This window comes from Pistacia vera, unplaced genomic scaffold (genome assembly GCF_008641045.1).
Source record: "Pistacia vera cultivar Batoury unplaced genomic scaffold, PisVer_v2 Contig582, whole genome shotgun sequence".
NCBI classification, from domain to species: domain Eukaryota; kingdom Viridiplantae; phylum Streptophyta; class Magnoliopsida; order Sapindales; family Anacardiaceae; genus Pistacia; species Pistacia vera.
Genome location: NW_022196426.1, coordinates 159,324 through 175,837, shown reverse-complemented (window position 1 = coordinate 175,837; position 16,514 = coordinate 159,324). Strand labels below are relative to the sequence as shown.

At 34.1% G+C, this 16,514-nt stretch overlaps 1 protein-coding gene across 1 annotated transcript; it reads right to left on the bottom strand.

The window, feature by feature from the left end:
- Positions 1 to 7,280: 7,280 nt before the first annotated feature.
- Positions 7,281 to 8,235, bottom strand: LOC116109566. The gene has a single exon (XM_031395793.1). It carries the CDS (start codon positions 8,163 to 8,165, stop codon positions 7,515 to 7,517), a length of 651 nt encoding a protein of 216 aa, XP_031251653.1. The 5' UTR covers positions 8,166 to 8,235; the 3' UTR covers positions 7,281 to 7,514.
- Positions 8,236 to 16,514: the final 8,279 nt, after the last annotated feature.

Genomic DNA, 16,514 nt, shown 5'->3' with positions numbered 1-16,514 from the left:
TCAAAGCAAAACGTAAGCTCTAAATTCAACAATCCTTCATCCCAAAAACAACATCCAAGCAAAACACAAGTTGTGAATTTAACAATCCTTATCCAAAAACAACATTCAAAGGAAAACACAAAATAGAAGCAAACATTAAGCATATGGAATTAAGTCCATGGGAAACAAAAGAGCATCCTATATATCACACGTCTTCTTCTACCGTAGCAGTTACACATGCTACACAAACAAGAGTAGCAGCTTCTCTTTCTTGCATCCATCTGACCCACGAAGGTTATCTTTTCTTGCATGAACAACAAGACCAGCAGCCAAAGATATTTCATTTTCCATTTGGCTACCAAATAGATTACTAAAACAACAATGTGAATAAATAAAAATATCAATGAGAAATATTCAAAGCTGGTGCAGGGTAAATGAAGGCTAAGGTGAAACAAGGTTGAAGGAAAATGTCTTTGTTTTAGGGATTTTACGGTGCATAGGTGAAATAAAGTTGACGGGTAAATGAAGGCTGGTCGTTGGACGGTAGTAGCTGAATGAAGGCTAGACAACGGTGGCGTCTCATATCTTGCGGTGTGATTTGGCGGAGGTGAAATAAGATTGAAGGGAAAATGTCTCTGTTTTAGGGATTTTCCGGCGAGCAGGTGAAATAAAGTTGAAGGGTAAATGAAGGCTGGTCGCTGGACGGTAGTAGCTGAATGAAGGCTAGATGAAGGCTGGACAACGGTGACGTCTCAGATCTTGCGGTGTGATTTGGCAAGGTGAAATAAGGTTGAAGGGAAAATGTCTATGTTTAGGGATTTTACGGCCGAATGTCTTTGTTTCAGATTTTAGGGCAAATTTGAATACGCGAGCTGAAACAAATTGATCGATCTCACAAGCTCTCCTACTCGAATGACGTCTCAAGTTTCTTAGAAGTTCGAATCGAGCCTGAAAAGCTCGACATTTTTCATGAGCTCGAACTCGTGAACTACTCGATTTTCGACGAGTCGAGCCTGAGTTCGTCACAAGTCGATCCTGAGTAGCTCACGAGCTACTCGGTTCGACTGCGCCTTAGGGATGGGCACGGGCCCCGTCTCCAGCCCCGGCTCGAAAGCCCAAGGGGATTCCCCGATCCTGACCCGAAGCCCATTTGGGGAATCCCCAAAAAAAGCCCGATCCCCGAATTTCCCGTTTGGGGGTTTTCTGTCTTTTTGTATCCTTATTAGTTTTATTATCATTTTCTCCAAATTATATTTACCAACAAAAAAAAAATTTAAATATATAATATACATATTAAACATAAAGACCATATCATTAAAAAAGAAATTAAATCTATAATGTACATATTAAATATAAAAACCATCATACTAAATTGATAATATATTACAATATGTGACAGATCTATAATCAAAATATTCAAAACATGACAGTATCAAGATTCAAAACATGAGCTACCAAAAAGACCCACCCCACAATTATACATATTAGTATTTTTTTTGTTAAAATGCCCACCCTCAACAAGTGTTGGATCCGCTCCTAATTAATGATTATAATGAATCCAACTATCAAAATGATAATTATAATACATTATACATATATATAAATATATTATATATTAACAGTATAATATTATGTATTATTGTATTAAGTAATAAGTATTAACATATATAATGTCTCTTTAATATATAATGTATTACATGTGATACATTATACATATATATTATAATAAATTCTAAATAAATAGCTATCACAATATAACAAAGACAATTAGGGAATAGAATTGAAATAATGATTCAATGAGGGACAAAAGAAAAAAAATTATAATGATTTATTGATTCATTATAATCAATCAAAACAACAAATAATATATTACATATATATTATGTATTAACGTAAGATTATAGATAATAACATATTATGTATAAATTATAATGTACAACATATATATGTTATATACATTATACTTATATAGTATATACCATATATAATATACAATGTATAATGTATAATGTCAAATGTATACCATATATAATGTATAGTATATAATGTCGAATGTATAACTTTTGTTTCATAACATTAACATATTATGTATAATATATATATACAATAAAACCTCTCTATAGTTATAATGTTGGGATCAAACTAATTTATTACTATAAGGAGGTTATAACTTAATAGAGGTGTAGTTATAAAAAAACTATTTTGATTTCTTATTTTATAATTCATGTTTTAGTAGTATGTATTAAGACTTCAATTAATTGTTTTAGTAGTATTAGAATTTCTTATTTACTTTTAATATTACTTGTTTCTTATTTTATAATTTATGTTTTGATAGTATTAGGATTTCAATTCATATTTTAGTAGTATTAGGATTTCAATTCATTGTTTTGGTAATATTAGGATTTCCTATTTACTTTTAATATTACTTGATTTCCTATTTTAAAATTCATATTTTGGTAGTATTAGGATTTCAATTCATGTTTTAGTATTAGTAGGATTTCAATTCATTGTTTTAGTAGTAGTATTAGGATTTCTTATTTAGTTATCCTATAAATAGTGGTTGTTATGTTTCAACTTATTCAATCAAGTTTTCAATAAAATCTTCCACCAATTCAAGTGATATCTTTCTTCTTCCTCTAGAAAATCAATCATGCCACCCAAAGTTAATACACGAACTCAATTGACCGAAAGTATTCGTGTTGAGCTGTGCAAAATGAAAGAATCAAACCCTAGTTGGAAGTAGAAAGATCTTGTGAAGTGGTTAGAAGATACTCATGGTCTTAAGGTATCACAAGCAGCAATATCTAAGACACTCAAACGATCAACTAACCTCCTTCAAGAAGAAGGATTGTTGAACCCAAACATAAAACGTTCAAAGATGGTAAAGTACCCAGCAATGGAGTCTGCCCTCTATGAATGGTTTGTATGCCATCAAGAGCATGTCAATATGAATGGTGAATTGTTAAAAGAGAAGGGAAATATTTTTTTAAGGAAACTCTATCCCGAAGCTACCTTGTTTGAATTTTCAAATGGATGGTTGGAAAAGTTCAAGCAACGACATGCAATTCATTCCTTTCGTTGTTTTGGGGAAAGTGGTTCAGTTAATATGGAGAAAATTGAAGCTAGTTTGCCATCAATAAGAGAGGAATTAGACAAATGGCTTGGAAGGACATTTATAATATGGATGAAACTGGCTTATTTTATCGAATGCAAGTCGATAGCTCTCTTGCAACAAAGCAGTTGGAGGGCCGAAACCAAAACAAAGAGAGGATTACAATTGTTATTTGTTGCAATGGCAATGGCTCTGACAAACTTCCGCTTTGGGTCATTGGTAAGTTTCTTAATCCAAGATGCTTTAATAATGTTAACCGTGATAATCTCAATTGCAAGTATCGAGCGAATTCAAATGCATGGATGACATCTTTGTTTTTTATGGAATGGCTTAAGTGGTTTGATAGCCGTTTGGATAGAAATGTCTTGCTTATATTGGATAATTGTACCGCACATGGCAAAAAGGAGAATCTCCCCCCACTTCATCACACAACTGTTCTGTTCCTACCACCAGATAGCACTTCCAAAATCTAGCCATGTGATGTAGGCATTATCAGAAATTTCAAAGGTTATTATCGGCAGCACTTTAATCGCTTACTTTTGAAACAGATAGAAGATCATGTATTGGAACCAGAAAAGATAAGTATCCTTGATGGAGTTGTAAATGCAGTTGCTACATGGTCAATTGATGTGAAGCCACAAACAATTATCAATTGTTTTAAGCACTGCAAAATTAGGGCCCCCGATGTCAATGAATTGCAAGTTACAAATGAAGTGGATGAAGAGAATAAAAGAGTCATTGTAGAATTGAGTGATTAGATTCGACAACTTTACTACACTAATCGAATGGATATTAATGTCTTCCTTGACCATCCAAATGAGCAACAAGTCGTATGTGTTTTAATTGAAGAAGAAATCATTGCTGCAATTAGACAAGAAGAGAAATAAAATAATTCTGAGGATGATAGTACAGAAATGCAAAAAGTTTCATGCCATGAAGCTCTAAACATGCTTGAAAAGCTAGAAATATTTTGGCTTTAACAAGAAGGTGTCCATGCTAGCGGGTTATTACATACCCGCAAGTTAGAAGATTTGGTAACAACTCTAAAACATAAATCATTGTCATAAACAACTTTAGATAAATATTTTATTTGATCATAAACCTTTAATGTAACATAGCATATGTTTTTTTTGCAATATACAAATAATTATTACTATGTGGAGGCAACTTTCCTTAAGACGAGAATTAAAAAAATTATAACTTATTACAATGTGGAGTTTATTCTTATTTATAATTATCCCAAATTGTGAATATAATTTTTTATGACTATATAGAGTTTATTCCTATATAGAGTATCACTATATAGAAGTTTTACTCTCTCTCTCTCTCTCTCTATATATATATATATATATATTACAAATATTTATAATGATTTATTATATTTAATGTAGTTTTATTTATTACCTATTTATATATAGTTTCATAAAATACTTACACAATTATAATTTGTCATTGTATAATATATAATTGATTTTCAAATATTAAAATTATTGTAGGTATATATGATTAATTTTCAAATATTAAAATTAATATAGGTATATATGATTGATTTTTAATTATTAAAATATATATATACGGGCCGGGCCGGGGCAAGACCTATCCCGGCCCTGGCCCATCCTCGAATTCCAAAGCTAATCTTAGGCTCAAACCCGGCCCAAAGCCCGAACGATTCGGAAAAAATCCGTCCCGTTTGAGCCAGGTCGGGACAAGACCCCCGCGGGCCGGGCTTTGTGTCCATCCCTACTGCACCCCTATATGGAAGTGAGGTTTTTTTTTGGGAGAACGACTTATACATACCCAAGATTTATCGTAACGACAAGTTGGTACCCAAAAGGTTTTGAAATGACAAATAGGTACTTTCCGTCATGTTCTGTTAGTGATTTCTGTTTATTACTGTTTATTAATAGTGAAAAGACTAAAATACCCTTAAAAGTTTAAATTTTAGTTTTTTATAAATTTAAAAGTTTCAAAAAACCCCCTAAGTTTACAAATTTCACTAAATACCCCAATATATAAAAGTTTTATAAAATAACAAAAACACCCCCCACCGGCAAGTGCCAGATTCCGGCCACCACCGCCGGAATCTGGCCGGAAAGTTGCGTTACGACACAGACCCGTCGGATCTGTGTCGTAACGCCTCGATCTGGCCTTTTCCGGCCAGATCCGTGGCTGATCTGGCCGGAAAAGGCCAGATCTACGGCTAGATCTGGCCGTCGACGCCGCAAAACTCCATCTGCGGCGTCGACGGCCAGATCTGGCAGTAGATCTGGCCTTTTCCGGCCAGATCAGCCACGGATCTGGCCGGAAAAGGCCAGATCTGGCTGCTGCTTCGACGGCCAGATCTGGCCTTTTCCGGCCAGATCCGTGGCGGATCTGGCCTGAAAAGGCCACATCGGCACTTTACGACACAGATCCGATGGGGATCTGTGTCGTAATGCAGTTTTCCGGCCAGATTCCGGCGATGGTGGCCGGAATCTGGCATTGGGGTGGTGGGGGTGTTTTTGTCATTTTACAAACTTTTTATATGTGGGGGTGTTTAATTAAATTAGCAAACCTAGGGGGTTTTTTAGAAATTTTTAAATTTATAAAAAACAAAAATTAAAACTTTGAAGGGCATTTTAGTCTTTTCACTATTAATAAACAAAACTCACTAACAGAATATGACGGAAGGTACCTATTTATCGTTTCAAAACCTTTTGGGTATCAACTTGTCATTACAGTAAACTTTGGGTATGTACAAGTCATTCGCCCTTTTTTTTTTTGGGTGTTTTCTGCCTTCCCTAATATATTATTAACAACATAAATACAAACACAGATTCTGGTGAGTGTATCGAAGTAGTCTTCATCTTCATCGAGCCCATAAATTGTCAAAGGCTCCAATTTCAATTTATGTTATGCCGTAGACCACTTTCAATTCTCATTTTATTGACTAATTCTATTACTTTTTTTTCTACTTTGCTAAGAAAATTCAATCATCAGATTCAAACCATGCTTTTCTCCAAGGTCCAAGGTAACTTCCATCACTTTTTCTTAATTTAATGGGAATTTCCCACAACCACAAGATACAATTTGATTAGTCAACAAAATTGACCCAATTGATATATAAAAACAAATACAATAGAAACCTTCTTTTGACCCAATCAAGTCTACCTGTACCACTACTACGGGTCAATTCAAACAAACTCGAAAGCTCATAAACTTCCACGTGTTCTTGATGAACAATACAAAAAAGAAAATAGCATAACATTTACGACCCCCACTATATAATTCACATAAACCATCTGAAATCTGTGAATCTACTTTTTAGCAAAATTTAATTGCTTATCTTATCCTATCTTTTTTAACTTTACCATATTTGAACGAGAATTGGAATCACGTAAAGATAATATGTCTCATCCTTTTGTGTTTTTTTTTTTTTTTTTTTTTTTGAGTTATAGTTGTTTATCTCTATAATATTATTTTAGTCCAACATTTAATGATGATAATGATAAGAGTAAACGTCTTTTTCTCACCCAAATAATGGTTTAATGATATTTTTCCGTTTACAAACCTTTAAAATATCATTTTATTACCCAAATTTGTATTCTATTTCTGATTCCGGCATCATTGCAATCCCACACAATTACCATTCTTTTTTTTTATCATCACTTATCAAAATCCTTCAAACCTTACTTCTGTCAGCCCTACTAAAATCGAAAGATTGGAGTTTGCACAACCTTCTCTAATTTGATCAATTTTAACCATTAAAATCTAATATTTTATCATAAGACTCATTGGTCTCTTTCTTTAAAACCCTAATAGTTTAAACCGAAATTACTTTTTATTCATTAAAATATGAATTTAGATAATAAAATAATATTTTAAAAGTTTGTAAGGGAAGAAGTGATTGTGGGAAAAAGTCCTTTACACCGGTGATACTCGTAATTAGAAAACTTCCGATCGTATCATGTCAATATCTAAATACAAAATTAAAATTTTATTGCTTTCAATAATTTCATTTTTTCCAATGTATATAATAAGATATCAAAACGCAACGGACTGGTTGATTACATGACACAACTTTTAATAGTACTAATTTACGAGAAAAAATCTGATGGCCCCCAAAACCAAAATTTCAAAAGCACCAAAAGTCACGCCATCCGTCTGTGATCTGACGCACAGAATTTAAATAAAAGAATAAAACGTTGATTAATTTCTTTCACTGTACAATTTTAATTCCCAAAAATTTAATATAATATTTTTCTTCTCTTTACACCAAAAACCGCTCTCTTCCTAACAAATATTACCTAAAACAACTCAAATTAAGATTTAAAAATTAAAAAAACAAAACAAAAGTGATTCGGCTTTACAGCTATAGCACTGAGTCAACTCGTCTCCCTCGTTCACTAAACATTTAGCAAAAACTCAAATCCCGCTCAAACATTCATAAATTTTCTGAATTTTCGGCTTTTGACATGATGTAGAACCGACTCGGTCTCGGCTGAAAAGCGGCTCGGCGGCGCTGGTGGTGAGATGACGGCCTTATTAGAGCGGACAATGCTCTTTTCACCAACTCTCCTTCCACTCCTCCGATTCTCACAAGCGAGTTCGTCATCGCTGATCTCCTATAGTTCAGCCGACTACTGGAGTGGTATGACGGAGAGGACATCGTTTTGTGATTCTGATAGTTGTTCGCTCTCTTATGAAGAGCGCACCGGAAAGAGCCAGGGTGCGTCGTCGGCGAGCAAGCGCAGGTCCTCTTAGGAGTGTTGAACGCCTTCGCATTGCCGTTGTTTGTGACGGTCTGCCTGGTGAATGAGATCGACCGGTTGGGAGAGATCGGACGGTTGTCGAGAGAAAACCGAACCGACGAAGAGGATCGATGTGACACGCGGTGGTCGTTGTGATTGGAGTGGCTGTATCCATACAGACTGACACGTGTGGGAGAAGTGGCACGTGCGAAGAACGTGGAGGAGGAGCAAGAGGAGAAACTTGAAGCGGTTGAAGAAGCGAAGGAGGAGGAGAGTTGTGGTCTGCGAAAGGTGTGAAGATCTGGACCGTTCGATTTGTTCCTTGATGACGTTGACGTCGCCATTTTGATTTAAGCACACTCAGTATGAGTTTTTTTGTACTTTTTTTTTTTTTCTTGAAGTGCGGCTTTGGAGACTGATTTTGGCAAACCTAACGGAAATGAAGGGAGGGTATATATAGGTGGGGAGAGGGAGAAGCGGTGGGTTGATTGTAATTTGTGGAAGTTGGAGGGGTGGTTATGAGTAAGGGGGTTTCGCTGGTTATTGAGAGAGACTACTACTAGTCGCGGGTTAGAATTTCCTTTTCGGGTTGCGAAAGGCCGAAAAGGAAAAGAAAACTGTGGGCCTAGTAGCGCTAGGCTTCACGCGCGCGTAGAGAGTGTAAAGCAGACCAACAAGTTAATATTTTTATGAAATTATTCTAATTTAAATATGAGTAAACGACATTTTCCTACACAAGGTTTGCCTTGACACATTTTCCCACTTAAAAGTTTTAAAATATCATTTTTCTATCCAAAGTTTATATTTTATTTACTAATCAAAATACATTTTTTGATTAGACAATCCAAAGAGAGCAAACTTGATTTAGACTATTGAGGTTTTTGAAGAGAGGATATTGTTAAGTCTTTTGGTGGTGACAGGTTGAATTTTGGTGGTTAGGATTGGTCATAATTTGACTTAGAAAGAGCAGCTACGCATTTTACAAATCGTTCAATTGTCAGCGATTGACTGAGTCGCTGAAAGCAAGGTTTAAGGGGTTTTGGTGAGTGATGATTGAGGAAGAGAATTGTGATGATTTGAGGTCGTAAAAATGTCGGAATTGATCAACGATTAGTCAGAATATAAGCTTTGGGTGGAAAAATGGTATTTTAAAACTTTTTGGGTAAAAAAGTGTCATTAAAGCAAACCTTGGGTGGAAAAAAGTCGTTTACTCTTTAAATATATATATTAACATAAGAAAATAAATCAAAGAATAAAATAAAGTGGGGTTAGAAGAGAAAAAGGTTTATAGTTTTATCCATATTAGGATTTTTAATGTTTTATCTATAATCACGTAAAAAGTAATGTTATACATACATTATTGTACGCATTTAATTTGATTGTATTTGTATACATAATTCCCTAAGAAGTTATTGTATTCTCTTTAATATAAAATTATGTTCTTATGACTTGATTTTTTAAATGTTAAATTATTAATATATAAATGATTATTATTGATATTTTGTAATTTTAATGGGTTAGAAAAAGGAGTTTATTTTTATCCAACTTAGTAGCTTACAAACCTGAATTGCAAAGGGTTGATTTATGTGAATTTATAACAGCTGGATAATACAGTATAAGTGAAAAATATGTTAGTATTGTAGTATTGTAAAACTGTTAACGTTAATTACTTTATAAAGAATAAAAATTAGTGCCATATTTTAAAAATTTAATAACATATCTAAAACATATTTTGAGAAAAGAATAATACTATATCCACAACTTATTCTCAAAAACTTCATTTACAACTCTGACGTGGCAGCTGAATTGACACTATCATGTCAGCTCCATCACACCCAAGACACAAAATGATTTTATAAGATCTTAAAAACGACCGTTCTTTCATAGTGAACATCCATTCCTTATTGAATGAATGGTCGTTCCTTACTTATAGAGCGGCCATTCATTTCTTACGAAACGATCGTTCCTTATTTTCTTAAGATATGGTCATTCCTTTATAAGGAGTAGTCGTTTCTTCATAAAGAATAATCGTTCATTCATAAGAAACAATAATTCTTTATAAAGAAATGAACAATCGTTCCTAGTAAAAACATTTAGTATTTAGGATGTGGTGGGAGTTGACGTGACTTTGGTATCACGTTAAGGTTGTAAGAGAAGATTGTGAGATTGAATTGCAAACATAATATTTTTCTTGAGAAAATGATATTAACAACAAATACTTTATAAATGCATAATATTTGCACATAATAAGGTTAAAATGACGCAAAATTTTAAGGATGTGTAATGCCACTCATTATATTTTTGTAATTTGGATCTTTTCCTAATTATATAAATATTTCACAATAATAGAAAATTGATATAGTTATATAATTATAATTACAAATTTTTTCATTTTTAATGTTTACTAAATTCACACTTCCTTCTTCTAGTTAAGGTGAACATAGCATCACACTTTTATAGAAATTTTTTTTTTAAAGAAATTTTAAATTATGATGGTAATTAATAAAATATATATAAATGACAAAATCTTCCTTATTACAGATAGTACTATCTTTTATCATGTAATGCACGCTCCTTAATGGGGGGTGAGATAAGAGTCGATAGGTTTTATGGAAGCACAGTGCATAAGGCGTCATTTATAAGAGATTTGCTGGGCGCATAATGAAGTGCCACGTATTAAATTTTTACTATGTTGTGGGGTCCGTTTTAAACTAAAGTAGATAAATTTTAGTATTTTACAGATCAACTGTCAGATTCTGCTGTTGTATCTGTCTGATTACCCATTTTTTATTTTACCAAACTACCCTCTATTTTTTTACTAAATTCACATTATCAAAATCAAAATCAGTAACCTAAGGTTTGCGGCGATCGAGATGTTTTGATAATTTTAGTGAGTTTTTAGATTTAAATTTTGGGGGTGTTTGGTTTGGGATTATAGAGGATTATTAGGGTAATAATATCTTATATTATTTGATAACCATGTTTGGTTGTCAAATAATATAAGATATCGGTAATATTTAAATGTCAGTAATGATTATCATTAGTAATATTGGAGGTAATCTGATTACCTCCATTTTCTTAGGTATTTTGAGATTATTAGGGTTATCTTTTTTTTTTGTTATAATTTTATCCCTTATTAATAAAAAATTTGGACAATAATACCCTTACTTTAAAACAAATTTACATTAATATCCTATTTCAATTTTATCCCTATTTAATTAAAATTTTGGACAATAATACATTTATATTTAAAATAATTTACAGACCACCATTGCCACCCAGCCACCACCACCATTGCCACCTAGCCACCACCGTCGACAGCGGCTAACCACCATGGGCCACTGCCAAAAAATCACCAGAGTCCCTAAAAAAGAAGGAGACTCGGTGGGAGACTCCAGGAGGCTTTGATATGGCCAGATCGATGGATCTGGCCGCTAACGGCTAGATCCCTCGCCATTATCGGCCATGGACCTAATAAGTTTATTCATTTATTATTATTATTATCAGTTTAATATAAATAATTATTTATGTAGTAGTTTTGTTTATAAGTCCCTATTAATATATAAAGACCTAATAAGCAAGTTTTTTTTTTTTTTTTTTTTTTTGGTGATTGAGGTGCTCAACCTTGTTTGCTTGCATCTAGACTAATCCTTAGGATCCTGAAATTAACGATCGGATAAACCTTTCAGTTGTCGCTATTCTTATTAGCAATTGAGAATAATCGAACTTAAGATCTCTTAAATAATACACCCAAGAGTCTCTATCTCCCTATCCAACCACCCATAGATGGTTAATAAACAAGTATCTTATTCTAATGATAGATATTTGCATATTTTTGAAAGGCTAATTAAAATTTGATAGCAAATAAAGACACAACAATGACGAATAGTTAAATATATGACACTTATAATGATCGCTACCTCTGTTGATTCGACATTAATTAATTTCAATTTTTGAATTGGTGATAATTCAAAATTAACTAATTTCTTTATCTCCTTTTAAAGCAATGTAACTGTGTTTTCAAATTGTTTTCTCCATTAATGTAGTGGAGGAGAAGAAAAAAAATCAATATATAAATATATAATAATTACAAAAAAAATTAATTAAATTTTATTTTCAAGAATATCAACTCATAAGTAAGAAATGGAATTCAATAAAAATTTAAAATGAAAAAAATATTAAGCTTAATTACAACAATTAAAGTGATTAAATAAAGAAAAAAGAAAAAATAGAAACCAAAAAAGTGAGAAAAATGTTGTGCCACCTTACAATAAATGATGACACAACTGAAAGTGATTCAACGATGGCATTTCAAGGTGGCAAGGTCAGTTTGGTAATTAATCGAATCATTGGGTCCTATTTAGTAAATGGATTTCTTGGACGTTGAGCAAACGGGCTTTTCATCTTTTTCAACGATACGTGACGGCCAGTTCATAGACTTTGGAAGTTTCTTAGTTGACGCAGCACCTTGTATTGAAAACAATGTGTTGAAACAAGACACGTGGCGCCATGTGTTGAGAAGATTGTGGGTCGCGTAGGGCACCGGCTGTCATTTTTGGCGGTTACTTGGGAAATGGCTGACTCTGTGTCCCAACTTACGTGCCGGCCCACTGCGAAACGTGGCAACCGATGAAATATAGTATCTCGGGTTAGTTGAATTATATTATTTTTTATTTACATTAACTTTTTCTATTAAAATTTCCATTTATGTTCTTTTATATCTTTAATATATATGTCCTTTATTTATATTCTTGGTGTATTTAATTTTCACTAGTCCGTTTAGATAATGTTAGAAATAATGTGGGTGTAAGTGTATGTGGGATAAAAGGAGGGCATTGACCATGATTTCGACTGATCGTTGCGTTTAAGACTCTTGACTACATTTGTTTACTTTTCAGACCACGAAGGAGGATTCTTCTTAAGCATCTGGGAAAGTGGAGTAGTGAGACGATAAATGTTGGGAATAAAACTGCGTATGTAATTGACAATTCTCAATAATTGTTGTATTTCTTTATTGGTTGTGAGAACATCTGGGAATTTTTACAACTCATTAGCAATATGAGGCTGAAGATCATACTTGCCGTTAGCAATCACCATACCAAGAAAATCAATCTTTGTCTACCCTAACTGTATTTTCTTCTCAGAGAGCATAATACCATAAGTGTATATGATATCAACAAAGTCACGAAGAAGACGTATATGAGATTCCTCATCTTTTGAAAAGAGAAGGATATCATCGATATAAATGAGATATGTATGAAGAAGAGGAGCAAAAATCTTCGTCATGGCTTTCTGAAACAGAGAAGGAGCGACCTTAAGTCCAAAAGGTATGATCGTCCACTGGTAATGTTGATTGGGAATGTAGAAAACAGTCTTATGACGATCATCAGGATGAATTCCAAGTTGCTAGAATCTAGCTTTGAGATCAAATTTCGAAAACAACTTTGCATTATAGAGATTTGCAAAGAGAACTTGTTTGAAATGCAAAGGAAATTTATCATCATAGAGAAAGAAATTCAATGGCTGATAATTGATAACAAGTCTGAGTTTGCCTCTGGCTTGTTCAACACGTTTATTGACATAAAAGGCTTCACATGCCCATTGAGAATCTGTGGGTTCGATCAATCCTTGAGATAAAAGCTGAGTGCATTCTTGTTGGACTAGGCAGAGATGTTCTGGTGACATGCCTGAATGACTAGCTTTAGTGGGATTGATATCTTTGCTCTTGATGAATGGAAGATGGATAAAGAAATCAGAATTCTTTTATAATAGATGAGCACATTTAGTGAGAAAATTTGCACGAGAATCTGCACAAGAGCGGGAAATAAGCTGGGTTTTGATATGCTTAATAGGATTGTCTTCAATCTAGAATAAATTAGGCTGAGTGGTCCAGGATTGGAAAAACATCTTGTACCGGACACCATCAAGGAGGATTCTAAGTTTATTGAGTTTAGAATAAACATCAAAACCTAGAACCATATCTTTGCCAGGTAAATTGGAACTAAAAACTTTATGAAAAGTAAAACATCTTGGAAAAATTTGGATTTTAATGGGTTTGCTGATCAGATGAATAGTGAAAGTGTCACTATTAGCAATGTAGAAAACTTTCCGATGAGGTTTCCACTGAGAGGATGAGAGGATCTTAGGGTTGATAATAATACGAGTAGCACTAGTATCAAAAAATGCTATGATTGAAATGAGATTGAAATATTTAGTGGGGAAAATATGAACTTTTGCTTTAGATACGTGACATGAGAAGGTTAATAATGAAAGAGATTGTGGTATCTATTGGATATGGTAGAAATAGTGAGAATTATCTGAATCAGAGAACTCAGTATCAGTGGCTGCAAACTGAAAAATAGTGTCTGAAGTTGGTTCTTCATCCATTGAAAACCAACTTTCAACATCATCATCAGAAAAGTCTTTATCAGTGAGCTGAGAAAGCTGTTGCATCATTTTGGCTGACTGTTTGGGCTTGTTTGGACAATTTTTGGCAAAATGACCAGGACGGTTGCACAAATAACACTGATTAGATTGTTTGCCTCTGCTTTTCTTTTTTCGAAGAAACTTGCGGTGCTTGAAACGTCGAAATTTGCGTTGGCAGGAGCATTAGTGGAGAAAACTTGATGCGTCTGGAATGAAATTTCTTCTTGGTAGGACAAGAACATGAGCGATCTGATTTGCACTTGATCTGCAAGTCTGATCTCTGACAAACCTTTGTTAGCTGCTTAGAACACTTCAGATAATTGTCAAAAAATTGTTTTTGAGAACAGAACTTTTCCAGAGCGAGAATGAAAAACCGATAAATTTCTCTAAAAGAAGTGGAACCAAGTTGTTTGCTCTAGGACTGCACAAGCTTGGTTGCTCCATGACTTAAGGATTTTGGAATAGATGCTAAAAGGCCTTCTTCATGTTAGGATCATCCATACCCCAAATTATATGATATCTTTTTACCATCTCTTTGTAATGCCTGTCAAGATCTTTCTTTTTGAGAGAATAACATCGCATCTTAAAATATTCTTCTCTAACTTGGTTCTCATAAAGGTGAGGTAGCCCACAAAATTCATCATAAAGGAGATACAGAGCTTGATTAATATCTGGCATTTGGATGAACACATTTTGTCTATACTCCTGAAGACTAATCCACCAATCACGGAGAATGCCACCAAATCTAGCTGTAAACAGCGTAAGTACAGTAGAGACTTGGGCATTAGGTTTAAGCATCTTAGCTTGTAACTAAACTTGAAATTCATACATCTAAGTTCTCCATTTGTGGAGGAAAGATCATCAACAGTAAAAGTGTGCAGCTTTGTTGAAGCTGTATAAGAGTCACACTCAGTCGTAGTATGACGGGGTTGTCGATACATAGGCGGAGAGTCTAGAATGGAATCATTACCTTCAGGCATCTCATCATCAACCTCAGAGACAACATGTGGTCTTGAAGATTTGGGTTGCTGGGTCATCAGTTGGGGATAAACATTAGGATATTGATTAGAAGTATCACTTTCAGAGTCGAAGCCACTTTCAAATGATTCATCAATCGAAGGCATATCAACTTCTGATTCTATTTGGGAGGTAGATAGAGAATTCTGAGAAATACCCGAAGCTGCAAGACGTTGCCTTTCTGCCATGTCTCTAAAAAAAGAGCTCATAAAATTAGAAGAGACGGGATTAGCAGAAGTTTGGCGGTCTTCCATCATCATTATTTGCATTGGAGCCTTATCCTTAGATAAAAGGATGATGAGGCTTAGGAGATGGAGGATCAGAATGACTGGAAGAGAAAGAGTCAGGCATATCATCGGATGGTTTATGCGTTTTAGCAGAATATTTTTCTCGCTTCTTTTGTTTCCATTCCAACTTAATCTTTTCATCACGTTCTTTGCGGAGCTTGGCATATAACTGTTCAGTGTTTCCAAAAGCTAGAATAACACCAGAAGGTATATGAGGTGAGACCAAAGGTTGACTAATCTTTGGGAAAGATGAAAAAGAGGGTTGTGGGCTTGTGGCCATGCTGTTGAAGAATCAGAAGGATTTGGCACTAAAGACATTTAAGGAAAAGTTTGGAGCTGATCAATCCAGTTTTGAAGATGATCAATCTATTTTTGTAACCGAGAAATCAACATAATGTGGTTCTGAGACTGAGAGTCAACCTGATGAGTTACCGGATCCAATTTTTGTTCAATTCTAGTAATGGTTTTATTTTGGGCTAAAACATTTTCAGTCTGCCAATTGAGAATTGCTTTAGCTTGGGAGAGTTTTAGAGTGGATCCATTAGGCTGTATGACTTTGGAAGGAACCACTTTTGGTTGTTGAATCGTAGTTTCCTTAAGAGAAGGAAAGTCTGTGTCATAATTAAAATTTTGTCCTGTCTTTTGGGGTTCAAAAGATTGAATCATCATAATAGACTGAACATGTGGAGTATGAACAAAGGGTGAATGGGTTGGTTTGTTTTTTTTGCAATCCACCGGAGAGCCTGCTGATAACATGGTAAAGGTTGGTTAAAGTAAGGTGATTTAATAGGTTTGGATATTTTTAAAGGTGATTTAACAGGTTTGGATATTTTCAAAGGTGATTTGGGTTTAGGTTTCGGAGGGATTTCCCATAAAGGATTAATTGATGGTGATCCTTTCCAGGCTTGTGGAGAATATTTGACATAATAGTTAAATTTACTAGATGGTTGACCAAGAAGGCCA